Source organism: Crocuta crocuta, unplaced genomic scaffold (assembly GCF_008692635.1).
Source record: "Crocuta crocuta isolate KB4526 unplaced genomic scaffold, BGI_CrCroc_1.0 scaffold102, whole genome shotgun sequence".
Lineage (NCBI taxonomy): Eukaryota > Metazoa > Chordata > Mammalia > Carnivora > Hyaenidae > Crocuta > Crocuta crocuta.
The window spans coordinates 11,184,487-11,210,129 of record NW_027530019.1 but is presented as its reverse complement, the minus strand read 5'-3'; the positions used below and the strand labels follow the sequence as shown (position 1 = coordinate 11,210,129).

The following is a 25,643-nucleotide window of genomic DNA, read 5'->3' as shown; positions in this document are numbered from 1 at the left end:
GTGGGAAAACTATGAAAGGAAAAAGAAAAAAAATCATGAACAAAGGAAATCTGAAAATAGAGTAAGGATATTCCTATAGACACAGACACACACAGGAGGCAGTGCCATCATTTAGTTACGTTAAATGGGATCGGAAACTATAGGGCTGTAAGAAGTGCCCTGCTTTGGATTCTAGAGAGAATGTGAGATATGAAAATATCTTTGAGGTATTTTCCAATTCTGAAATTCCACAAGTTATCAATCTCTTCATTCTACAGATGTGAAGACGAGGCAGAGAGGGATTCATGGACACTCTCAAGGTCATATGGAAATAAGAAATAAGTATAGAACTACAAGCAGTATTTTCTAAACTGTTCAGGAAGAATTCTTTAAAGAATATTGCCACAAAACATGAACAATCTTTCGAGTTAACTCATGTAATGTCAAGGTTAAAGAATGTAAGTTCACTTACAATCATCAGTGGATATTCTTCAAGCGTGAGATATTCATACGGACCCTTCACTTCAACGGTCACTGCCAAAACACATTCCTCAGAATTAATGTAAAGGATGTAGAAATTAAACAAAAACGCTGTGTAATATTTAATGAAATTAATGAAAATCTCATTGGTTATTTACTTTTAACCATTTCAATTCTGGTGATTATTACATTTATAGAGCACTCTGAAATTCACGAAATATTCTCAAGTTTATGCTGGGTCCCACACAAGCCTCCATGGTCTGCCCCCAGTCAGTATCCTAAGTGGAAAAGGCCTCTCTTCCATATACACTTCCTTTCAAGACTAGAATGAATGTATTTCCTCCACAAAGCCTTCTGTGAGCTGCTCAACTAGAACTATAACCCATTTCCTCTAAATTCTAAACACTATTCATATGTACTTTTTCTTATAACACATAATGTGCTCTGAAAATTACAGGACTTCATTCCTTCACTCTGCTGTCCTCTTTGTCTTCTATCTATTCTTACCCAGATTTTTCTACTGCTTTATTATTTTTTACCTACTTCAATTTTATGCGACTTTGCTACATTAATGTATCATTTTCAGAAGTTCCTTACTAATAATAACAAAGAGTTTAACAATGGTAACAAGAATATAAATGACAGATTTGCCTTACAGAAATCAAACTGTATGACTATATAACTGTGATTATTTAACTGTGATTATTTTAAAATTATAATTGATAAAACTATTTGGATAGATTTTAGGTATGATTGATAAGTAAAATCTGATTTATATGAGAAGTGATATCTATATCCAGAAATAGACTAATAACTGTCTAGAGTCAACAAAAATGTCCAAGTTTTTATCAAGCAAAAAGGACATAATACCATTGTTAAAAGTAAACCTGGTCCCCCTCACTGAAAAAAGTAAACCAAGTCCAACACTCATGCAAACAAGGAACATCCCATAATAGCAATCATAAAAATTAAAAAGATTTTTTTAACATTTATTCATTTTTGAGAGGCAGAGACTTTGTGGGGGAGGGGCAGAGAGAGGAGGAGACACAGAATACAAAGCAGGTTCCAGGCACTGAGCTGTCAGCACAGAGTCCAACACAGGGCTTGAATTCACAAACCGCAAGATCATTACCTGAGCTGAAGTAGGATGCTTAACTGATTGAGTCACTCAGGCACCCCACAATCATAAAAATTTTAAGCAGACAGACTGGTTATTAAATCTCTACCTACTTAATAAAAGAGCAAATAAAATAGTTATTATTTATTACTCTATGCTAGGGTTCAGCCAAGTACAGCACATGAGCCAAATTGGTTATCCACTTTTTATAAACTTTTATTGGAAAACAGCTACATCCACTTACATATTATCTATGGTTGCATTCGCACAACAATGGTGGAGTTGGGTAGCTGCAGTAGAGAGAATATTTACTATCTGGCCCTTTAAGAAAATCTGGCTACCCCTTGCTGTATGCTACAATATAAAATAACATTTACTGAGCACTTACTGTGTGACACACACTAGAGAAAACAGAGGAGATAAAAAGATACAGAAGATGTTTTCTGCTAGAAGGGAGAGTAGGAAAGCAATATGGAGAGCTATCCCTCTGAGCCAGTCCCTAAAGGATGAGTGTGTATTTTCCAGGACAAAGTAAAAAGCCATCTGGAAAGAGGAAATAACATGAACAAAGACAGGTATGAAAATGCATGATATATATTTAAAGAACATGTTGTCTGACACTGCACATAGTACCCTATAGTAGCATTCTGAAAAGAAAGCGGCAAAAGGTACATTGGGACAAACTGCAAAGTTTTATAAACCTTCCTGCAGAATGTAGACATTTTAGAGGCAATAGGGAAACATCAGGATTTACTGAAGGGAAAAATGATGGTAAGACTGTTTTAGAAAATTCTAGGAATTTCACATGGTGTAGTTAAGTCCATGCTTTAAAGTATCTTCTTCTTAGCTCCAAACAAAAGATGGATAAAACAAAATAAAACAAGGGATATAAGCTCAAAAACAAGACAAACACCTCCAAATATCAAAACTGAACAAAAACTTAGAACAATGTACAATGCTGAAGCTATGGTCATGTTTGACTCTAGGCCCAAAAAGTAAGCTATGGCAGGTGGGCTCCATCTCAGGAGTGGCGAGATCATGACCTGAGACAAAGTTGGACACTCGACTGACTGGGCCACCCAGGCATCCCTCCATTCTTTTCAAATAAAGAAGGTTGAAAAGTGTATATTGGCAAGTGCTGCTTTAGACTATTATTCATTAGAAAGCTGTGGGCCTAGAAATACAGAAGATACACATGTCTTAGGTCCAGAAACTATGCCAGGCCATCTGTCCGCTTACTTAGACGCTCGCTATATCCCATATAACTATGGGGCATAAGACCCACTTCTGGATTGGGAATTAAAAGCATTCAACACAAGAATCTATAAAAAACAAAAATTTTAAATTAAGTCAAACAAAAGAAATATTGAAATAGACAGCAAATAGTTGAGAAAACTAACAAAAGTTGGTTTGCTGCAATAAAAATATAGTAAAAAACAATTCTATAAAGATTTAAAAAGTTAAAAAGGGAGACACATAGACAATAATAAGAGTGAGAAAAGCAGGTGCCTGAGAGGCTCAGCTGGCTGAGCATCTGACTGTTTGTTCTGGTTCAAGTCATCTCATGTTTCATGAGTTTGAGCCCTGCATCAGGCTTTGTGCTGACAGTGCAGAGCCTGCTTGAGATTCTTTCTCCCTTTCTCTGCCACTCCCCTACTTTCATGCTTTTCTCTCTCTCTCTCTCAAAATAAATAAAAGCTAAAAAAAAAAAAAAGAGAATGAAAAAAGCTATAGATAAGAGATTTTTTTGTAAAGAAATAATACTAATAATTTCATGACAATACAGCTGAAAATTTGAATGATACGGACAATTTGTCAAAAACAACACTGAATCAAGAAAAATAGAAATCACTAAAAAAACAACTTATTATTATTAAAGAAAATTAATCAGTTGTTTAAAATCTAAATGGGGGAAGAGACTGGCGCCTGGGTGGCTCAGTCGGTTAAGCGTCCGACTTTGGCTCAGGTCATGATCTCATAGTCCGTGGGTTCGAGCGGACAGCTCAGAGTCTGAGGCCTGCTTCCAATCTGTGTCTCCCTTTCTCTCTGCCCCTCCCCTGCTTGCTCTCTGTCTCTTGTCTCTCAAAATAAAGACATAAAAAACATTTTTGTAATAAAAAAATAATAAAATAAAATCTATATGTGGGAAGAGAAAAGAACATTAGGCCAAAACACTATCATTAAGTAACTTCTACAAAACATTCAAAAACTGGATAATCCAACCTTACAAACACTATTCCACAGAATTTAATAACAGGGCATTCTCCAACTCATTGTATTAGACTAGCATAACCTTGATGCTAAAAACCAAAGATGACAGTATGAGGAAAGAAAATTATAGGGGTGCTTGGGTGGCTCAGTCAAAGGAGCACCTGACTTCAGCCTGGATCATGAACTCACGGTTTGCGAGTTCAAGCCCTACATTGGGCTCTGTGCTCTCCATGCAGAGTCTGCACTGGGTCCGCTGTCCCTCTTTCTCTCTGCCCCTCTCCTGCTCGCTCTCTCAAAAATAAATAAAACATTTTAATAAAAAAATATATGTTATAAAAAAAAAGAAAAGAAAATATAGGCCAATCCTACCATAAACATAGACCAAAAATTACAAATAAAATTCTGGAAAACAGAGGCCAACTGTGTGTGTGTGTGTGTGTGTGTGTGTGTGTGTGTGTGTGTCAAGACCAAATATTGGCATCTCAGAAATTCAAGAATGGTTTAACATTAGAAAATCAGTTTAATATAACACATCACATTAAGAGATTAAGTGGGGGAAGCTACTTGATCAGTTAAATCAACACAAAGCAGTTGATAAAACTGAGCATTCATTCTTCATACTAAAAAAGGGGGGGAAATTCACTTAGTAAATGAGGAAAAGAAAGAAACATCTTTAACTACACCGAGTATCTTGAAAAGTCTACAATAAACATAATGAATGGTGAAATGTGCTAATATTGTCATTAAAGTCAAGAGCAAGAGAAGTATGGTAGTTATCACTGTTCCTAGTCAATATTCTACTTGTGAGAAAGGAGGGGTGGGAAGAAAACTACAGAGAAGGAAGAAGGAAAAAAGAAAGAAAGAAAGAAAGAAACTAGAAAAAATAAGACAGGTTAGGAAATGACCACAAAATTCCAAGTAAGGAATGGTGACCCATGAAATGGGTTAGTAAAATGAGAAAAAACATTAAGTAAAACTGAGACATAAAAAAATTTGAATTCAATTAATTCAAAACTTGCAAGTTTTGAGTTGGTAATCAAGTTTTGCTGAGTCTATTTTCAGGATACTGAGAACATAATACCAATTAAAAAATTTTAAAACAGGAGGATCAAATGAAGGAAAATGAAGAAAACATATGCAAAGTACCTAATACTGTCTGGTACATAACACACATTCTTAATTATTCCCTCCCTTAAAGCAGTTTTACACTACCCATTATGCATGACAAAACTAGGTAATACGAATGGTAAAGAGGAACAAAATGTACTTACTGGTAAAAAGATTACTAAGTGGATTTTCTTTTGAGGATTCCTTTGAGGGTGAAATGCCAACATGTACAATAAAAATGTATGGTGCATCTTGCCAAGTTTTCAGTGGATCATGCATTGCCTGGAGAGAAAAAAAGAAAACATCAAATCTACAAGTATTAAAACCTAAGAACACATGTTAATATAAAAATCTTGTTCCAGAATGTACCCTGAAACACGGATGAGTTCTTCATTTTCATTCATTAAAATAGTAGGCACAACAAAACAAACAGGTCTATAGTACATACAATAAAGTTAGACTATAAATTACTATAAGACAGAACATCTTATATATTTTTATGCACGAAGAAATCACATATTTAGAGGCACCTGGGTGGCTCAGTTGGTTAAGCATCTGACTTCAGCTCAGGTCACGATCTCATGGTTTGTGAGTTCCAGCCTCACATCAGGCTCTGTGCTGACAGCTCAGAGCCTGGAGCCTGCTTCAGATTCTGTGTCTCCCTCTCTCTCTGTACCTCCCCTGCTTGTGCTCTGTCTCTCTCTCACAAGAATAAATAAAACATTAAAATTTTATTTAAAAAATCACATATTTAACACTTACTTACAAGGAAAACCTCAGCTAAAAAATCACTAAATTGAATCTGTTTCATTAGCTATGCTAGAATATTTGGTTATATTTTACACGGATAAACTAAAAAGATTTAAATCACCTCAAAACAAAACAATAACACCCATGATGCTGACAGCAAGTTATATTATAAACACTAATTCCTGAATTAATTCCCTTTGTTCAATGTTCTTCTCAAGACTACCAGAATTTCTGATAAGGACTCACATCTTTATCAAAAATTTAATCATGGCTGGTCTATGTGGAAAGAAAAAGTTACTGTTCCTCAACGTAAAGGAAGTAGAGGTAATTGCCTCCATGTTTACGAAATCGGTTACTTGGGAAGAATCTAATCCAAGGCCAGTTAGTTTATACATAGCCTCAGCAAAAAGCCTTGGAAGGTTTTTTTTGCCATACCTGCTAGATGGGACTATGGACCTTCACAAATACAAGACAAAACACAAAAATAAAGGACATGAACACAGATAATTATTGGCTTCTTCTTTGTGTATAAAAGAAGGTACTGCTACTTAGACTTGCCAGTTATTACCTGTGGTCTTAAAAAAACCTTTTATCCAGACACCACTGAGTAAAGCTTCACTGATCTATGAAATCCCTCAAAGTGGATAACAGATTTTGCATATTTATGTGTTTTCCTGTAGAGCCACAGGTTTTCTCAAATGCTCAAATTATCCTACAATCCAAGAAAAAGCTAAAACAAGTGTCCAAAAATTATATTCCATGATACAAAAGTGTCAAAGTAGATTAAATGATTCCACAGCTATACATTTACTAGGTTATTTTAGTAACTTAAGAACATAAATGCCATGCTGAATCATTCATTGATTTATCTCTGACTGAAGGCCTCTCTGTGACAAAATTCAGGAACAATTTATGAGAAAAATTTAGAGCTTCAAAAGTTATAGGTACTGTTTACTCATAATTGACTGAACCTGTCCTGAACTTACTTGTTCATTAACCAATGAAACCAGGCATAACAAGCTGCTCTGGTATTAATTTTCTGTATCTTAAAACTACCTCTTATAAATTTCAAAAGGGACTAATTCTCAGATTCCAGGATTTGATATCTATATCTGGAATATAGGTTTTTTGACCCTGTAAAAATAACATTCATATTCCAGACACTCTGTCACACATTTAACATTAGTCTTTTTTTAAAAATTATAGTTACTATGTCATTGTTCTCTTTTAATCTTTTTTAAAATTTTTTTAATGTTTATTTATTTTTTAAGAGAGAGAGAGACACAGCATGAGTGGGGGAGAGCAGAGAGAGAGAGGGAGTCACAGAATCCAAAGCAGGCTCCAGGCTCCGAGCTGTCAGCACAGAGCCCAATGCAGGGCTCAAACACACAAACCATGAGATCATGACCTGAGCTGAAGCCGGCCCCTCAACCAACTGAGCCACCACGGTGCTCCCATTTATTAGGCTTTAATCCTCACAATAACCACATTAGATAGGTACCATTATTAGCTCCTTCATAGATGTCTTTTAATAGGCAAATGGATAAAATAAACTGATACATTCAGGTAATGGAATATTATTTACCACTAAAAAGAAACGGACTATCAAGCCATGAGGAGACATGGAGAAACCTTAAATTCGTAATACTAAGTGAAAGAAGCCAATCTGAAAAGGCTATACATTATACAATGCCAACTATATGACATTTTGAAAATGTAAAACTATGGAGATAGTAAAAAAACAAAAAAACAAATCAGTGATTGCCAGGATCTTGATGGAAGGGAGAGATGACTAGGTGTAGGGAGCAATGAGGATTCTGAGGGCAATACAACTATTCTGTATATTATAATGAGGGATACCTATCCTTTTACAGTTGTTAAAAACCAAACAGTGTACAACACAAAGAACTAAAGCAGCGCATGTAACTATGGACTTTGGATGATAACGAAATGTCAATGTTGGTTCATCAACTGTAACAAATACACCACAATAGTGCAGGATGGCTGTGCTGGGGAGTCTGAGTGTGCATTTATGAAGGCAGTATGTGGGAACCCTGCTTTGTGCTTAATTAAAAAAAAAAAAGACAACCTTTTTTTAATGTTTATTTTTGAGAGAGCAAGAGAGAGCGAGAGTGGGGGAGGGGCCGAGAAAGAGGGAGACACAGAATCCAAAACAGGCTCTAGGCTCTGAGCTGTCAGCACAGAGCCCGATGAGAGGCTCAAACTCACAAGACTGCAAGATCATGACCTTAGCTGAAGTCAGACGTTTAACTGCCTGATCCACCTACGCGCCCCTGCTCAATTTTTTTTTTTTTAAACTAAAGCTGCTCTAGGGGCACCTGGGTGGCTCAGTCGGTTGAGCGTCTTGACTTTGGCTCAGGTCATGATCTCATAGTTAGTGGGTTTGAGCCCTGTGTTGGGTTCTGTGCTGACAGCTCAGAGCCTGGAGCCTGCTTCAGATTCTGTATCTCCCTCTCTCTCTGACCCTCCCCTGCTCACGCTGTCTATCTCTCTCTCAAAAACAAAAACAAAAAAATTTTTTTAAAGAAACTCTAAAAAATAAAATCTACTAACTTTAAAAATATTATAATGGCAAATATGTCACATTATTGCTTAAATCAAACCATAAAATTGAGTTAATAAAAACATTAAATCTTTTCTTAGAGAGTAGGGGCAGCAGGGAGAGGCCCCTCTGTCTAAAAACTGTCTTATCAGAGCATTAATACAAGGGAGTAGAGGTGCTCAACTTGTGAGAACTCTTTAAAAATAGGATTATTAAAGTATTGTCCTCTTAGGGCCAATTTTCAGGAAGAATGATCAAAGAAAGATAATTCTTTGACTTCTTTTGACTACACTCTCACTAACTATCTGTAAATATTACTTTGATATTCAACAGAGTCATCTTTCAGCCAGCTTTAATCACTAGGAACAGAGCTCAAACCTTGAGAAGAATGTTAAAGTATGCTATGCACAGAAGACCACTGAAAAAGCAAAATTACAAACAGCCAATATGCATATAAATAAATGTTCAGCTTCAACAATTTTTAAAAAATACAATTTACAACAATTTAACCTGATAAACTATATAAAATCTGTTTTAAATTGTAACAGCCATTGTGAGGAAACAGGGAAGCTCAATCTTATTTTCTTGGGACCACAAATTGCTATATTTTTTCTCCAGAGCACTTGTATGAAACACAAAAAAAGAACTTCTAAAATGTGCATACACTTGGACCTAGCATCTCCACCTCTAGGAATTTAGGCTAAGAAAATATTATAAATGTGCACAACCTTATCTATAATAGTGAAATGGAACCTTATCTATAATAGTGAAAATTTGTAAACAACACAATATACATCAACCAGGAGTTAAATATAAAATTCATGGTAAAGTAAAATAATATGCAACCATGAAAAAAGTATAGTACTCAAGGTACCAATCTGCTAAATGAAAAAAAAATTATACAACAGTATATATAATATGATCTCATTTTGGTTAATAAGCATGTGTTCTGTGTAATCACACCAAACCACTAGAAAATAAAATTACAAGGGATTTTTACTTTTAAATTCTGCAACCAATATGTTTGCCCACATGGAAGTCTTCTGAAACCATAAAACAAAAAACTTAAAAAGTGTTCCACACATTGTAAGATTCCACTGTTAAATAAATAAGACCATAAGATAAATATATTTATAGTCCTAACAGTGTGTGGTAGTAGTACAGATGACTATTTTCTTCTTTCCATTTATGTATGTTTTCTAAATTTTTCATAGTGAATACATATTAACAAGAAAAATAAATTTAATGAAGTTGGTTGTGCCAAATTCTTCTTTAGGTTAAAAATCTGTACAACTATAAATCGAGGCAGGGAGAGTGGGGACACTTCCAAACTGGCAGAATGAGGACCTCTGAAAATGCATTCATCCCTAAAAGCAAAAAGACCATGGGCAAAAATGATGTAAATCAACTTTTTTGCCAAGTCCAGAAATTAAAGATTTATGCCAACCCTAAAAGTGTTTCAAGAAAAACAGTTGGATCTCACTAAGAAAAGCAAGCTTGTTGGGGCTCCTGGGTGGCTCAGCTGGTTAAGTGTCAGACTTTGGCTCAGGCCACGATCTCACCATTCTTGAGTTTGAGCCCTGTGTTGGGCCCTGGGCTGACAGCTCAGAGCCTGGAGCCTGCTTCAGATTGTGTCCCTTTCTCGCTCTCTCTCTCGGCCCTCCCTCCACCCCATGGCACTGTCTCTCTCTCTCTCTCAAAAATAAACATTAAAAAAAAATTTTTTTTTAAAAGCAAGCTTGTGGTGTTTTTGTTCATCCTAATCCCATGTTCCTCTTCAAGCTCCTTGAAACCAAAGTTCTCACAACAGTAAGAGCTGTGGAAAAACAGTCACAGGCAGCCACTGAAAAAAACAGAAAAAGTGGAGATGCCCTAAAACCCAGTGGCAGAGCTGTCTGGCACTTATCTTTTATACCCAGGGCTTACTTTTATGACCTGATTCAGCCTCATTCAGTGGAAAGGACTGTACACTCAGGACACTGTCAAAGACACTCAGCAGCAGCTGTGAAAGATCACAGCTGCCCCAAGCAATGTTGAGGGGGGGTGGGGAGTATTGAGAAGCTGAGTAAAAAATTAAAGGAAAATGGGGTGGGGGGGCCCCAGGTGGTTCAGTCAGTTTAGTGTCTGACTCAGCTTCAGCTCAGGTCATGATCTCCCAGTTCATGAGTTTAAGCCCCGGGGCTCCTCCACACTTACAGTGCGGGACCTGCTTGGGATTATCTCTCTCTGCCCTTGCACTTTCTCTCTCAAAATAAATAAACTTAAAAAAAAAAAAAGTTCCTTAACAGAGGACCATGGGGGAGAGAAGGGGAAAAATAGTGGAGGAGAGGGAGCGAGGCAAACCATGAGAGACTTGAACGCTGAGAACAAACTGAGGGCAGATGGGGTGGGGGGAGGAGGTGGGGGGTGATGGGCATGTAGGAGGGCACTTGTGGAGATGAGCACTGGGTTTTATATGGAAACCAACTTGACAATAAACTATTTAAAAAAAAAAGTTCCTTCCTATTTACAAGTAATATTTATAGGATGATATTTACAAAAACAAGACTGATTGAAACAAATACAGAAAATATAGGAAACACATAGAAGAAAATAAAAGTCACTCATAATATTATCCACAATAACCATTATTAACCTTTTGGTGCTTAAAGTTTATTTATCTACTTATTTTTAGTAACCTCCACACTCAAAGTGGGGTTTGAACTCATGACCCTAAGATCAAGAGTCACATGCTCTACCAAATGAGCTAGCTAGGCTCCGTAACACTTTGGTGTTTAAATCTCCATTCCTAAGTTTCTTTTTTAAATAGTAGAATACCAACATAATTGAAAACACACAGACATAAGAAATCTGAAATATGTATCAATGCCCCAAATTTCCTATTATACTTACAATTTTGTCTCCAGTAAGGGTAAGGTTTGTTCCATTCTCCTTAGCCTAAACATTAAAAAAAGAAAAGAAAATTAATTCACAATTCTTACTTTACTCTTAGAAATATGTAGCAATGAAAACAATTACCTCCTGTTTTTCTCCTAAGAGAGGCAATCGATGCACAAAATCTCCAGAAAAGCTCTATGAAAAGAACATTAAAGTTAATATGTTTAATAGTAAAGAATAGCTCAAAATGGACCCCAAAAAATGGTTAAAGCAAAATACATTATAACATTAAATAATATAGCACTGTCAGACAAAAGATTTCCTATTAACCACAAACAAATGAGAACTAAAAAATACTATCAAACTAAACAATTTTTCCGTTAAGAATTTAAAATACTTAAGAATTAAAAAAAAAAAAAAAAACCCTTAAACAGAAGACACATACTTAGGATAGAGAAATCTTACGGTTCCCTCTCTAGCTACAAATGAGAAAAATAAGGCTCAAAGCTACCAAGCTTTAGATGCAGAAGTGGAATTTCAACTTGGGATTTTTTTTAATGTTAATTTTTATTTTTGAGAGAGAGTGAGAGACAGTGTGTGAGTAGGGGAGGGGCCGAGTGAATGGGAGACCACATCTGAAGCAGGCTCCAGACTCTGAGCTGTCAGCACTGAGCCCTACGCAGGCTCAAGCCCACAAACAGTGAGATCATGACTTGAGCCAAAGTCAGACGCTTAACTGACTGGGCCAACCAGGCACCCCTCAACTTAGGATTTTTAACTCTTGGGTCTACTGCTCCTTCCACCACAACACACTCCATGCCTATAAAAAAACCCACAATAATGGTCTCTTAGCAATTATCAGTAGATGAGGAACTCTCCTTTCTGAGTAATTAGAGCACATTTTCCAACTCTGTTACATTAGACTGGAGGAGGAGAGGTAGCCTTACCAATAGGGATATATGCTAAGACCCTGAAAAGATTATAGCAGATCTAAAAGCAGTGAACCTAGGGCAACAGTACACAGCAGGTAGCTTTCCATGATCAAATCCAAGAAAGGGCAACAAATCTTCCCAAGCTAAGGGATAAACCCGGAAAAACTAACTGAAAGCCCCCAACTCAACATCATTTTTCCAGCTTTCTTATTCAACCATTCTTCCACCATTTTAAAGATACCTTTTCTCCTCCAAATCCATAATATCTAAGCTATGACAAGAAGTCAATTATCAACTGTTATAGTTCAATTATCAATTACTTCATTTGCTTATCAGCTACTAGTTATTAAATTAAAATTTTATCAATAAATTCTATTTCTAGTAACTATACAGAAAACTTAGCTTTCCATGAATGCTTTGCCTCTTTCAAGGCAATTTGCTAAATATTCTGAAGCAATATTTAAGTAAGGGCAAAGAAAAGGCTACAGTTAACAATAACTATTTTCAACACCTATAAAACATGTAATTTTTGTACCAAAAAAACTGGCATCCTATCCTATTCCTAAGAAAAAAAATTTCAGAGTAAGTTCCACTTACATGATTACATATATGTAAGCATTAAAAATACACAACATTATTCGCCTCTTCCCCTTTATTCAAAAAAAGGTTGAGTTCAGGCCTATAGCAATAAACTCTAGAAACACTGATATTTCTCGGAATGTATCAATTCGATAACAAGAGAACCAAAAAACTGGAAGTTTCAAGTGTCTATCAGTGGATGAATGGATAAAATGTGGTATATATGTACAATGAACTACTATTCATCCTTAAAAAGGAATTAAATAGATATATGCTATATAGGGGAAGCTTGAAAACATCCTGCTAAGGGAAAGAAGCCTAACAAATACTGTATGATTCCACTTCTTTGAAGTATCTAGAATAGTGAAATTCATAGAGACAAAGGAGAATAGCTGTTAACAGTGATGGGAGGGGAGCAGGTGTTATTGTTTAATGATTATTAAGTGGCAGTTTGGGATGATGAAAAAGTTCTGGAGATGGCTAGTGGTGTTCTCATCATCTCTATATACTGCACAACAAAGCAAATATACTTCATGCCCCCAAATGGCACACTTAAAAAGGGTTAAAATGGTAAATTTTACTTATGTTTTACCATAATAAAAAAATGGGGATTTGCTTTAACACACAAAAGAAAGCACATCCTTTTTTTTTTTTTTAAATGTTTTATTTATTTCTAGGAGAGAGACAGGGAGAAAGCGTGAGCAGGGGAGGGTCAGAGAGAGAGGGAGTCACAGACTGAAATAGGCTCCAGGCTCTGAGCTGGCAGTCAGCACAGAGCCCGACGCAGGGCTCGAACCCACGAACCGCGAGATCATGACCTAAGCGAAAGTCGGACGCTCAACCGACTAAGCCACCCAGGCGCCCCAAGCACATCCTCTTTTTAAGGAGATGAATATTAAGTGGCTCACTGTACAACTAACAGAACATGCTTCTAACTTATTTCTGTCAGAAAAAAGAATTCAGAAGCGGGAAATGGAGATCACCAAATACATAGTTTACCTCTTCTATCTCCTTCTAGCCACTAACAAACATTACCTGTGTTTTAAAGAGTTCACTACAGTTCTGGAACAATTTTGATGATGTCTGGTATTTCCCAGACAAGCCTTTTTTTTCCTTAAGGTTTTCCAAATATGTCTCCACTTCTTCTGCCTGGAAAAACAGAGAAAATACAAAGTACACAACTTACTTTTCACAAGTAAGGTATTTAGAAGATAACAAATAGATTGCCTATAGGGCAGATACAGTTTTGGATTTGCTATTTTAAAAATTTACAGCATCAGATAAAAACTGTGTAATAATATCCAAGAATCTAATAGTATTAGACTTAAAGCACAGAATTCCAGTCTATGGCTCACAAAGAGTAGTTCTTCTAAGAATTCTAGGAAGACTGGGAAATTGTCAGGATCCAGAAGATTTTATCACAAGAAAATATATTTACAAGAGTTACTCGACTAGATCATGAAAACCAACAAAAAGATATACCTATGCTCATAAGCTAAAATAGAGCACAAAACTGTTGTAGCTATTCACATGCCACTGTTGATACTCTGAAAAAACTCATCATTTCTGTCGCTGCATCTATCAGATCTGTGATTTTTTCCCCATATTTACATCCTAATCTTCCCCCTTTTTTCCTAAACTCCAGTTCCACATCTCCAACTATCTGCTTGTCATTTCTGTTAATTGTGTCCTGTGGCAACCCAAGACAATTTTTACATTCTTAACTTGTATTACCTATAAAGACCGGACCTGCTAAGCTCTTGACCAGTTTATCACAAGTTTTGAATGCATTAAGTTTTTAACTGTAAATTCAATTAGTGATTAAAAGATCAAGAATGCTTCAAACTACATTCTAGACATATTATCATTTCTCTCTAAATTCTTCAGTCCTTTTAGTCCTCCTCATCATTATCCGACTCAATGTTGTAAACAAAAGCAAAAAACAAATCACCAACACCACAAAAGAGATACTGTAAAACCCTAACATGAGGCAGAAATTCAAAATGCTTAAGGTTTGGAAAACCAAGTGAATGACGGACATTTTTTTAAAGACCAGTAAGATTATCTTCGGAAAGGAAAGAGAATTAACAAATGGAGACTAGAAACAGAATGAAAAAGGCCTGAAAAACCCACTTTGGAGCCATATATCTTCATTGCACAAGTACAGTGTACTATGTCAATTCTTAAATGAGGTCTAAGAGTATTTGCATACCACTACTAATAAAATAATAATGTTATTTGCCTTGTACTGATAACACAGTAGTCATGATGGATAAAATTGCTGCCCCTTACCAGGAACCAAGGCAGTGGCACCTAATTATGCCAGTAGTCACTGTAGTCAGTCACAAACTTACAGCCTATTAAAATACATGCCTTTTTAAATTTTCTATGAGACAAAACAGAAAATACACAAAATAACTGACTGTCTTGAGAAAAAACACTTTACAACTGTTTTGACTTTAAACCTAAACTATCCACTTTTTTCATTTATCTGAAAGAATAACTGACAAGCTAGTTATTCACACTTGGTTATTTGGGAAATATTTTCTTGAAAATGGGCAAAGGCAGGCTATCACTTCAAGGATGACAACTGACAGTATTATTACCAATGATAAAATTTGAACTTCCAAGCCAAAACTGCAATTTGGAAAACTTGTTTCTTCCTCACCATGAGGAAGGAGTACTCTAGTACCTAAGGAGTTTCTGATGTGACAGAAGGGTGATACTAACAAATATAACTTCAAGTTAATCATAAAATGAGTTAGTATTTGAAAGAATGATAAAATTCAGTCCACAAGTATTTTCTAAGTAAACAGTTACAAAATCAGACATGGATAAAAGACTAAAGTGCATGACATACCAACTTATTTAAATATAATGGATTAGAAAAAGAGTTCACTGATATGGTTTGGGATTCCACACTGCCACCCACCTTTAGGAAACTCTCTCCACTTGTTATGTTTTATTATAGCATCAAAAAACATATCGACAATTATCTGAAAACACTATTAAGATAGCATTCTCTTTTCCAACTATGTATCTGTGTGAGGCCACATTTTGTGCATGTATTCCAACCAAAATAATATATCACAATAAAATGAGTGAAGAAGCTGTAAGAATCCAGCTGTCTTCAATTATCCAACATTAAATGAAAGGCACTGCAAAAATACAAATACCACTCTTCTGTGTTTTTGTGGAAAGTCATTTTTCACCACAAAATGTTTTTTATGTTAACATGCAATGGTTTATTATTGCTATTTTAAAATAAATTAATAAATATTTCTTTATTTTGTTTTAATTTCTAATACAATAACCCACATGAACCAAGGCTTTTCGGAGAGTGCAGTAATGTTTTTTTAAATATCGAATGCTTCATGAATTTGCATGTCATCCTTGCACAGGGGCCTTGCTAATCTTCTCTGTATTGTTTCAATTTTAGTGTAAGTTCTTGTTATAAAGTGGGGGAGAGACAGTAAAGTATCCCCCAAACTGACGAAGTATTTTAAGACCAGAAAACAAAGCAGGTGACTCTCTACAGTTTATGCAGTTTTATTCAGGGTAACTTACTGACAGGCGGAGGGAAATGGGCAGAGTATGATTCATGGCAGCTGCACAGTTATTCTCCGAAAAGTCCAGACCTTAGTCCAAAGATTTTATACAGTGAGGGGACACACAGAAGGACACTGCGGTGAGATCAAAGGGTTCCCATGTACCTGCAAAGGGCTTGCACGTACCTAATTAAAAGCTAATCATTAATTAGATCTTGAGGCACCAGCTGTCCATCAGGAAGGGGAAAGACTATGTTATCTCTAACAGATTCATGGAAGGCCAAAACAAGGCTCCTTCTGTTCCAGCCTTGGTGGGCATTTCTAAGGTATGTATATTCATCTCCACAGACCCACAACACATAGCCCCACAAGAGAGGTAACCGAACAAATGTGAACAAGATGGAGGGCCAAAAAGATGGAGTCAGTACCATCAGCATTTCTACAGTGCTGCCCAAGTAAGCAAGAGTCTGCAGTAATTTTTAAGGGTTGAGACCAAAAAGTTTGAGAACTGCTAGTACAGTAGGTCTATAAATTGGGAAGCACAGATTCTAATTTCAGATCCTCTCCTAGCTCCTCCTAGGTATATAACACTTCTCCCTCTGTCAGGTTAGGACTCGGTGATATCTAAAGTCCTAAGAAAAGTTTGTTAATTTTATATTCCTTACCTTGAAGTTATAGATTTCATTGTAACAATCAGCACTTTTCAGATACCAGGTTATATTCAAAGATACATCACAAGGTTGTCCATCAACTATAAAAGAAGAAAACCTTGTGAATAAGGATGATTCTCAAAGCATTTTTCCTAAACTGTTATCACACATAAAATTTTCCTGCTAAATTTAGATACTCAAAGACCATCTCTTCTCCAAACTCAAGGCAATGAAGTAATAGATGTAAAATAACTAGGTATTCTTCAGATAAAAGTACTGTCATTCACAAAAGAACAGTTTTTGACCTGCTTAAGTGTCTCTCTCTACTTTTATGCCTTAAAACCCGTTTCTGGTTTTCTGTTGGGAAAAACCTGTAAGTAATAAAGCAGTCATAAGTTAAAATCACTCTTCCATTATTATTCAAATATTTACAGAGCAGAGCACTTAAGTATACAAAGCTACTTGACAGCAAGGTAGGCCAGAGGAGAACAGGACCCTTAAAAAGGCTATGTTCTAGCTGGAAAGACAAGGAATAACATTAGGGACATCACAAGGCAGTATTCAAAATAGTTCCACTGAGGGAAAAATTAATGGCTTAGACCTTGCAAGATATCAAAACTAGAATACAAGACAAAGAACTACAAAAAGCAAACCTGGCTGGAGAAGGCAGGAAGAGCAAAAGCAGAATGAAAAAGCATTAGACTTTTTCCAAAACCCACCTTAACACAGGCCTCAAGGAACTTCACAAAATCATAGCAGCCACATAGCTCATTAAACACGGTTTGGAACACAATATTCTAGTAGACCAAGGCAACAGTCTGAATATTTAAGAGCATAAATCTGACTATATGACTGATTAGCTGTCCAACCTAGAAGTCAGCTTATTTTTGATTCCAGCTGCATTATGGAACTAGAAAATACCTGTTTTATGCACACATAACAAAGATAAATATGACTGCATCTAAGAATCTAATTTTGATTCTTAACAAATGATGCATATCTAAAATTATAACCTTTTTTAAAAAATTAATTTTCAAGTGACACACTTTTACAAGGTTCAATACACAAAATTCTATAGTGCCTGGGTGGCACAGTTAGTTAGCATCCAACTCTTGACTTCAGCTCAGGTCACAATCTCTTGGTTCCGCTGGGCTCTGTGCCAACAGTATGAAGCCTGCTTGGGATTCTGGCTCCCTCTCTCTGCCCCTCCCCTGCTTGCTCACTCTCAAAATAAACAAAAAACAAATAAACATTAAAAAAAATTTTTAAATACACAAAACTCTGATGTGCTGAATAGAATTTATCTAAACGGTAAAAAGGATATTGCAATCTCAATATAAATGACTCAGAAGAAATCATACCAGGGTGAGATTAGCTAAACAGAAGCTAATAAGAAAACCCCTTAAACAAAAGATCTACAGGAAAATTTGGCTGCAAAAATACTATTAATTATGTTAAAAGACACAATTCAGAACTTTGAATGGATGGATTTAAGAAACAAAAATGTCCCAGCAATTTCAGGGAAAGCTATTTACCATACCCCCAAAAGTGTAAAATCAGAGTAAAGGCACAAGTGAGAAAGCAGAGAAATAACAGAGTGAGACATGATGTAAATTTAGGGGCTTCAAATCCTCCAAAAAAAAAAATGCAGACACTGCAAAACATGCAGCTTGTGTAACTTGGCAAAGCACCATTTGACCAAAATACAGGTGAGAAAAGACTATACATAATAGAAAGACAGAATAGCATGCAGGTTATCAGGCTATCCCATGAGACCAAAAACACTGTTGTCCCTAAAAGTTACTCTTACCTAGAACACCAACCTCATAAGACCGACCAGTTTGTCAGAGTAATCTAATTTATATCAAATTGAAGTCATTAGTCAGGAAATTATATTTTCATGGATATAGTCTTCTCTTCATAGAAATTCTATAGGTTCCTTTCACTCCCACTACACTTGTAAGCGCACTTAAGACAGGGCCTTTTCTATCACTTTCCTCTCTAAAGCAGTGCTTAGCACAGAATAGATTTTTTAACAACTACATACTACATGATTAAAACAATGAAATCATCCAACTACAACCTAAAACTTTGCACTTTCATAAAGAAAGATGTGCAAAGAAGCACATACGGGTGATTTGAACTTTTATCCTTGATCCTGAAATAGAGGTATCCATGATAATTTATTCCCTAAAATAAAACCAGTTTCAAAAATAAAAGGACATTTTTCTTTAATACATAATGGGAGATTCTGGATTCAGGTACAGTGGTTTTCTCACTGGACAGACTGGTTTTATTCTATATAATCCCTATTTCCTGATAGTATCTTTGAGCTTCCTCTTCCAAAGATCTAAATAGCAAAATACTCCTGTAAACAAAGGTTCACTGAACATATTCATGCAGAGCCAAAGACTGACACCTAACTCACATGTTCAGTAAACACCTAACAAGCACTCAAAAGCAAAACTGATGGTATCTCTCTGACACAGGGCAGATTAAAACACCATCAGACAATCAACCAATATAATTTGTCTACCTGTATATAGTAAGCTCCAGAAAAGCAAGAGTAGAAAATAAAGTTCACACAAGCAAGTACTCTGAAGATTACTAAGGGAAAACACCTTAATTATACTACAGGTTTATGCCTAGATAGTGCTAGACTATTAAATTTCAAAACTTATGTATAGAGTAGATCAAAGATAGAAAATAGGTAATTTAAAAGTTTAAAGATCACTTAAAAACTCAAATAAAAACTTCATGAAATGCAAAAACTCACATTTCAGGAAGATTGTGGTATTTTTGAACAGGATCTTTCCAAAACTAAAATAATTTTTCCCCTGCAAAGATAAAGGAGAGAAAGATAATTAGCATACATCACTTTAATTCCCAAGACAGAATATAATTGTTACAAAAACCTAAATTTATAAAATGTTTAAGTTAGTTTTCTTAACAACAAAATCAATATCCTTCCTTTTAGTAAAATTCAACCATATCCAAACTGCAGAATTTTGTAGCTTGGTGCAGAGACAGGATTTTTCTCCGCGCAGGCCATGAAGCAAAGACTCTAGAAAAGAAACTGCTAGAAATCCCAACTTAAATCTTCATGGGAAGTACTCCTTAATTAGTTCATTCCCTTTACTCACTAATCACTGTTCAGAATAACCAATCATTTCCCTGCCCCAAAAAACTATTCTATGAGCAAATAGACAGACTTAATAATTAACCATTTTAGTAACAATATCTAAAATTCAGAACCTGAAGATCTTCACCAAATGAACAAAAGCTATAATGCTTGCCATATAAAAGCTCAAATAAGATTTGGACACTACAACCAGTGAGCAGAGCAGAATCAAATGAAAAGGCCACCATGGTTTCAACTGGACAAATGCTCTTCAGCATTTCCTGCGTGCATCTGATTTTTGTAGGCTCACAGGAGGGGAATAACTCTTACTTCCAAATAAGTTTAAAGGAGGGAGGTGGGATACAGAAAGGGTCAATCTATCTAGTAAGTTGTCCAAAAGACAGACTACCTTTACCATATCAAATTTTGGAAGACAATTTCTTCCATTTCAGCCATTCTCATTTTAGAATGTATTTTTTAAATGCCTAGGCTTCCTAATCACACAAAGCTTAGAATAACCATTCGAAAGTTCAAAGGAAATCCAACAACTTCGTAAGTAGAATCATCCAGTAACAAAAAGTGCAAAGGAAATAAAGTGATAAAGACACCTATTTACAGATCTCTCTCATCCAAGTCGGGTCACTGGATTCTGTGAAACTTCAGCTGAAAGGGAAACCGTTCTGCACCTATCATCCAACAACTTTACACGTCTCAAGTAAGGCACTGAAAGTTCTCTCTGACTTGGCTGATAAGAAACCTCACCACCATTCTTCTCCGCTCCTGAAGCGGTCCTGGCACTCCTGCTAACCTACCCACGGAAGTGCACGGCTTTCCGCTCCAGGGTAGTGGATCCTTACTATCCAGCGACACAGATGCTCCAGGCAATTCCACCCCTTTTGAAGCGGACTTTTGCGGAACCTTCATGGACCCCTAGGGCCGCCGTAGCCCCACCCCTTGCTCCTCCAGGCTCAGTTGCTTCTGAAGTGAACACTCACCGACGGTATCGGAATGTGCCACTTGGATCGGTCAGCAGCAGCGACAGGTGCCGGTCCTACACGAAGGAGCGACAATGGGGACGGCTGAGCCCCCAAAAGAAGAAGAATGACAGGCAGCACCTGAAGCCACGCAGCCGCCGCCATCTTCACAACCATGGAGCGCCTACCGAAAGCATTTCACCGTCTTCCGGTTCGCCCCGCCCTCTTCCGGCTCTGTTCTGGGGGCGGGATCATCCGGGTCTTCGAAACCTAGCGGGGCTTGTTTGTTTTTCCGCCCAGCAGCCCCTCCTTAAGCCAGTCGTCACGGTCTCGTGTGATGTTTAGACCTGACAGCGCAGGCGTCGTCCCGTCGTAACCTGGTCACCTTGGAGCTTTAACCAAAAGCTTAACCAAAAGCCACCTCCACGTAGGTCGACTCTTCTCTCTCCTTACCCTTAAAGGGTCTGGGGATTAGGCAAGCACCTCGTGTAGCGTTTGGCTCTCTTCTGTCGTTCGCCCCAGCTTCTCAAACCTTCTAAGTCAAAGTCAGACACTGGGTCCAGAAGTCTGGGAAAGCCGTAAGTCTGACTGCCTCTTTGGCGTGTAGTATTGAGTTCTCGGTTTCTGGAGGTATTTAAGTAAAGACTGGAATTTGGCAGTGGTGAAGTATAAGCACTTCCTAAACTGTATCTACTGTACTAGATAAGCTCTTTTTAAAAAAAGACCGTTGTAGCCCTGGAAAGTATGATGGTGCAGTAGAATTTGGAGAATATCAACCTTCAGCGCCCATCCGTCCGGCACTTTCCATTTAAAACTAAAAACGGAAAGAGTGGGCCAGATTTAAATATCTCTCTCGCGTGGGTCACTGAAATAAACCTGCAGAAGTTTGGCCTGGATCAGGCAAGCAGTCTCTACTACCTGGTTCTCACGCTCTAGATTTCTATCCTCTAGAGCTCTTTGAGTACACGCCCCCTCCAGTACGAAGACAGTTGCGGTTTCTAATGAAAGCACTTCCTTGTCGTCGGCACTCGTAAGCAAGAAAATTTTGTCAACTCTCCATAGAAACGCTAGTTGGGGCCTGGAAAACCCAGGAGTACGTATAGTTTTGCCACTTCTTAAGGACCTGGAGAGGACTCCATTTCCCGGGAACTTGATGGTGGTGAAGCGCTGGTTGTAATTTAGAAGACTGCCCATCAGTGTTTTAAAAAGATCTCTTGGCGTTGGTCTAAGAACTGAGAGCCGGTCCGACTGGCTGGGAAGCCATGGAAGCTGCTGGGAAAGAGGAAATCAGGTAAAGGCCCACTGGTCCTGCAGGGACTGACTCCAGACAGCAGGGAATAGATTGTACCTGAAGCAACAGTCTAGGTTTGAAGGTTTTATTTGCATGTTCGGTATTTGTGTACATCATCTTTTCTCAATTCCCCAGGGAATTAGTTAATATTAGTAGCTAGTCCCTCATAAAATATGTTCGGGATGGTTTACAGAACATGGAAAGTTGTGATCAGAACCCTAACATGAATTTCAGGCTACACCCCCATCTTCCTGTCTTATTACAGAGCTCATTCTTCAAAGCTGGAAAGCAAGGACTGCAAATTTCTCTAATCTGTGCACGCTTGATTAAAGGAAATGGTGACACTGTTTTAGTGAAAGATTTGATTACTTCCAAGAAAGCAACTTTTTAGTACAGCCAAGGGTATCTGTGGGCTGGTTTTCATAGTATCTTGAAATTTGTGTTTAATGATAGTTTCCTACATAATCATAGACATGCTGATTACAGCTGTATTCAGCAATACGTCTGCATTAAGGCAAGTGTGTTTATTTCCCTCTTATAGCCCACAGTTGTTTTAATCATTTGGAGGCTAATTTGTTTTTTTAAATACTTTTTTTTCTTTGAGAGAGCTTGTGAGCGGGGGAGGGGCAGAGAAAAAGGGAGACAGAATCTGAAGCAGGCTCCAGGCTCTGAGCTGTCACCAGGAAACCCGACTCAGGGTTTGAACTTGGTAACCACAAGATCATGACTGGGCCGAAGTTGGATGCTCAACTGACTAAGCCACCCCACCGTCCCAAGATTCTTTTCTTAAGCAATTTCTACACCCAGCATGGGGCTCGAACTCACAACCCCAAGATCAAGAGTCATGTGCTCCACCAAGTGAGCCAGCCAGGTGTCCCTGGAGGATAATTTAAATACATATACTAAAGTAGCAATATATATACATCTTGTTCATGTTGTATTCCAGAAACAGCTCTTCTGCGAACTTGGTTTTTAAAAAATTGGCTCCTGGATTGTCAACATTATCTTAAATAGTAAAAGATTTTCCTTCCACATCTGTTTCTCTTCTCACTCTAGCCTCTTACACATACCTCTCATAAAGCATTTGTCAGGTTGATTAGTGCTTGTTGGTTAGGCTCTTGCAGGAAGCTCTGACACAGTCCTCTGTATCTTCCTCAGAACCCAGCACTCAGTAAGAATATTCTGCAAATATTTTATTGAATAAATAAGTAGATGGATTGGTTTTGTTTGGTTTGGTTTTTTGTGTGTTTTTGTTCCTTCCTATTTTATTGTTGTAGTCATAGCCTTCAGTCGTGATTTTATTTTATTTATTTTAAATTTTTTCAGCATTTATTTACTTTTGAGAGACAGACAGAGCATGAGCAGGGGAGGGGCAGAGAGAAAGGGAGACACAAAATCTGAAGCAGGCTCCAGGCTCTGAGCTGTCAGCACAGAGCCTGATGCGGGGCTTGAACTCACAAACCATGAGATCATGACCTGACCCAAAGTCAGACGGTTAACTAACTGAGCCACCCACGCACCCTTTCAGTCATTATTTTAAAAGAACACTTCCTCATAAATGACAATACTCTTCTTCCCATGCTTTCAGAATAATTCCAGAACTTGATGTTTTGTTGTTTACCTTGAGTGATTTACAAAAGGATGTTATTCTGCAGCACACATGCTATCATGTTATGGCCATGACACAATTTTGCTTTACAGAAGTTCATTACCCATGTTCATGCTATAGTCAGAGAAGGAACAAAAATTGGATTCCTAAGTTTCTTAAACTTGTGGAAAATAAGTTTCTTAAAATGTCGTTTTATTTAGTGTTGAAGATGAAGCTGTGGATAAAAACACTTTCAAAGACTGCAGCATGATTGCTTTCTACAGGTAAGGAGAGGAAATGTATTACTTAAATCAAAACATTTCAATATTATAATGTTTATAGGCTTTCTAAGGAAAAGGTCAGTTAGGAAATGCAGTCATTAAGAAATTCATCAGACAGGAGACCTTCACCTTTATACAGCTACTACTATATTATTTAAATTTCTCAATATCATATTTTAAAAGTGTTTATGTCTTTGAATAGATAATACTTTTATATGTTTCAAAAGTCAAACAATATGAAAAGATATTCTTTAAAGAGTGTTACTCTCATGGTTGGCTCCTGCCACCCTATTCCACATCTTGTCCACACCTTGTCCCAACAAATAATCACATTTGTTAATTTCTTATTTATCCTCCCAATATTTCTTCTCATAAATGCATATATTCTTTTTTTAAAATTTTTAATGTTTTATTTCTGAAAGAGAGACAGCGTGAGCAGGGGAGGGTCAGAGAGAGAGGGAGATACAGAATCTGTAACAGGCTCCAGGCTCTGAGCTAGCTGCCAATACAGAGCCCGACACAGGGCTCGAACCCACAAACCATGAGATCATGACCTGAGGTAAAGCTGGACACTTAACTGACTGAGCCACCCAGGCGCCCCTTTAAATGCATATATTCTTATACCACTGCCTTTCTTATACCAAGTAGCTTCCTATATATGCTGTTGTGCACTACTTTTTTTTATGCCTTATAGTTGATTCTGAGAATATGGAGATTGTCCTCTTTTTATAGCTGTATAGTCTTCCATTGGGCAGTCATCCTATAATGTATTCAGTCTCTTTCATATTGCTGTCCTTGAGTTGTTTTTAATCTTTCAGCTATAAAGTCAGTGCCACAATGAAAAGCTATACATACGCCATTTCCTATACATGCAGGTATATTTATAGGATTAATTTTCAGGAATGGGATGACTGGGTCAAAGAATAAATGCGCTTAAAATTTTAACTGTTACCAGGTACCCCTCATAGGGCTTGTTTTGTACTCTTATCACTACTATATAAGATTATCTGTTTCCCCAGAGCCTCAAAAAATATTTCTTTCAAATCTTTCTGTTGAGTATCTTATCTTTATGTGATCCTGAAAACTTAAATGACCAAAAATTTTATCCTATGTTACAACTTTCTAATTTATTCAGACTGCTCTAAAGAAGGAAAATCAGATCACTTAAATTCTGAATGGGCGCCTTAAAGGGAACTCTATAGAGAACTCTTGGTCATTTTGTTAAATCACTAGATTCTATTGAATTTCCACTAGAATTTATTGAGTTTCTATTAAAGTGTACATTTCATGTAAAGAGGAAGGGAACTTAACAAACTAATAAATATCATCTATGAAAACTGCCCCACCTTCACAATAAAGGGGACAAAATGTGATCCTTGACCAGTGTTATGTTGAACAATTTCATTAGTATTATTAGGACTAGTAGTAATTTTATTAGCACTGTAACAACAAAGTATTTCTGTTAGTGCTTTATTAGAGTGTTAATACTGTCTGGGCCCAATACATTTATCATCATAGGGAGTTTTAATGACTTCTACCTGATAATATAGTTTGTTGAATGCTGATAGTGACAAATAATTCTCAGGCATTTGTAC

At 37.0% G+C, this 25,643-nt stretch overlaps 2 protein-coding genes and 1 non-coding gene across 5 annotated transcripts in view; 1 reads left to right on the top strand and 2 right to left on the bottom strand.

The window, feature by feature from the left end:
* The window catches only part of TMEM87A (transmembrane protein 87A), a 42,145-nt gene extending 21,019 nt beyond the window's left edge, over window positions 1-21,126 (bottom strand). The window contains exons 1-8 of one of the 2 annotated variants that reach the window (XM_077764601.1): window positions 20,910-21,126; window positions 19,570-19,630; window positions 16,809-16,894; window positions 13,631-13,744; window positions 11,226-11,279; window positions 11,100-11,144; window positions 5,059-5,176; window positions 452-513 (exon numbers count right to left, since the gene is read on the bottom strand). In XM_077764601.1, the coding sequence (XP_077620727.1) occupies window positions 452-513; window positions 5,059-5,176; window positions 11,100-11,144; window positions 11,226-11,279; window positions 13,631-13,744; window positions 16,809-16,894; window positions 19,570-19,630; window positions 20,910-21,065 (696 nt within the window). In that variant the 5' untranslated portion in view covers window positions 21,066-21,126. The remainder of the gene's footprint in view (window positions 1-451; window positions 514-5,058; window positions 5,177-11,099; window positions 11,145-11,225; window positions 11,280-13,630; window positions 13,745-16,808; window positions 16,895-19,569; window positions 19,631-20,909) is intronic. The other variant, XM_077764600.1, reaches the window with a different exon arrangement.
* Window positions 15,952-16,053, bottom strand: LOC144231994 (U6 spliceosomal RNA). The gene has a single exon (XR_013335275.1). It is a non-coding gene; the product is annotated as a U6 spliceosomal RNA (small nuclear RNA).
* A 32-nt stretch (window positions 21,127-21,158) lies between the features above and the next one.
* Window positions 21,159-25,643, top strand: part of GANC (glucosidase alpha, neutral C) — a 77,483-nt gene continuing 72,998 nt past the window's right edge. For both annotated transcript variants that reach the window (XM_077764603.1, XM_077764602.1), the window contains exons 1-2: window positions 21,159-22,179; window positions 23,989-24,051. In XM_077764603.1, coding sequence (XP_077620729.1) covers window positions 22,151-22,179; window positions 23,989-24,051 — 92 coding nt within the window. In that variant the 5' untranslated portion in view covers window positions 21,159-22,150. The remainder of the gene's footprint in view (window positions 22,180-23,988; window positions 24,052-25,643) is intronic.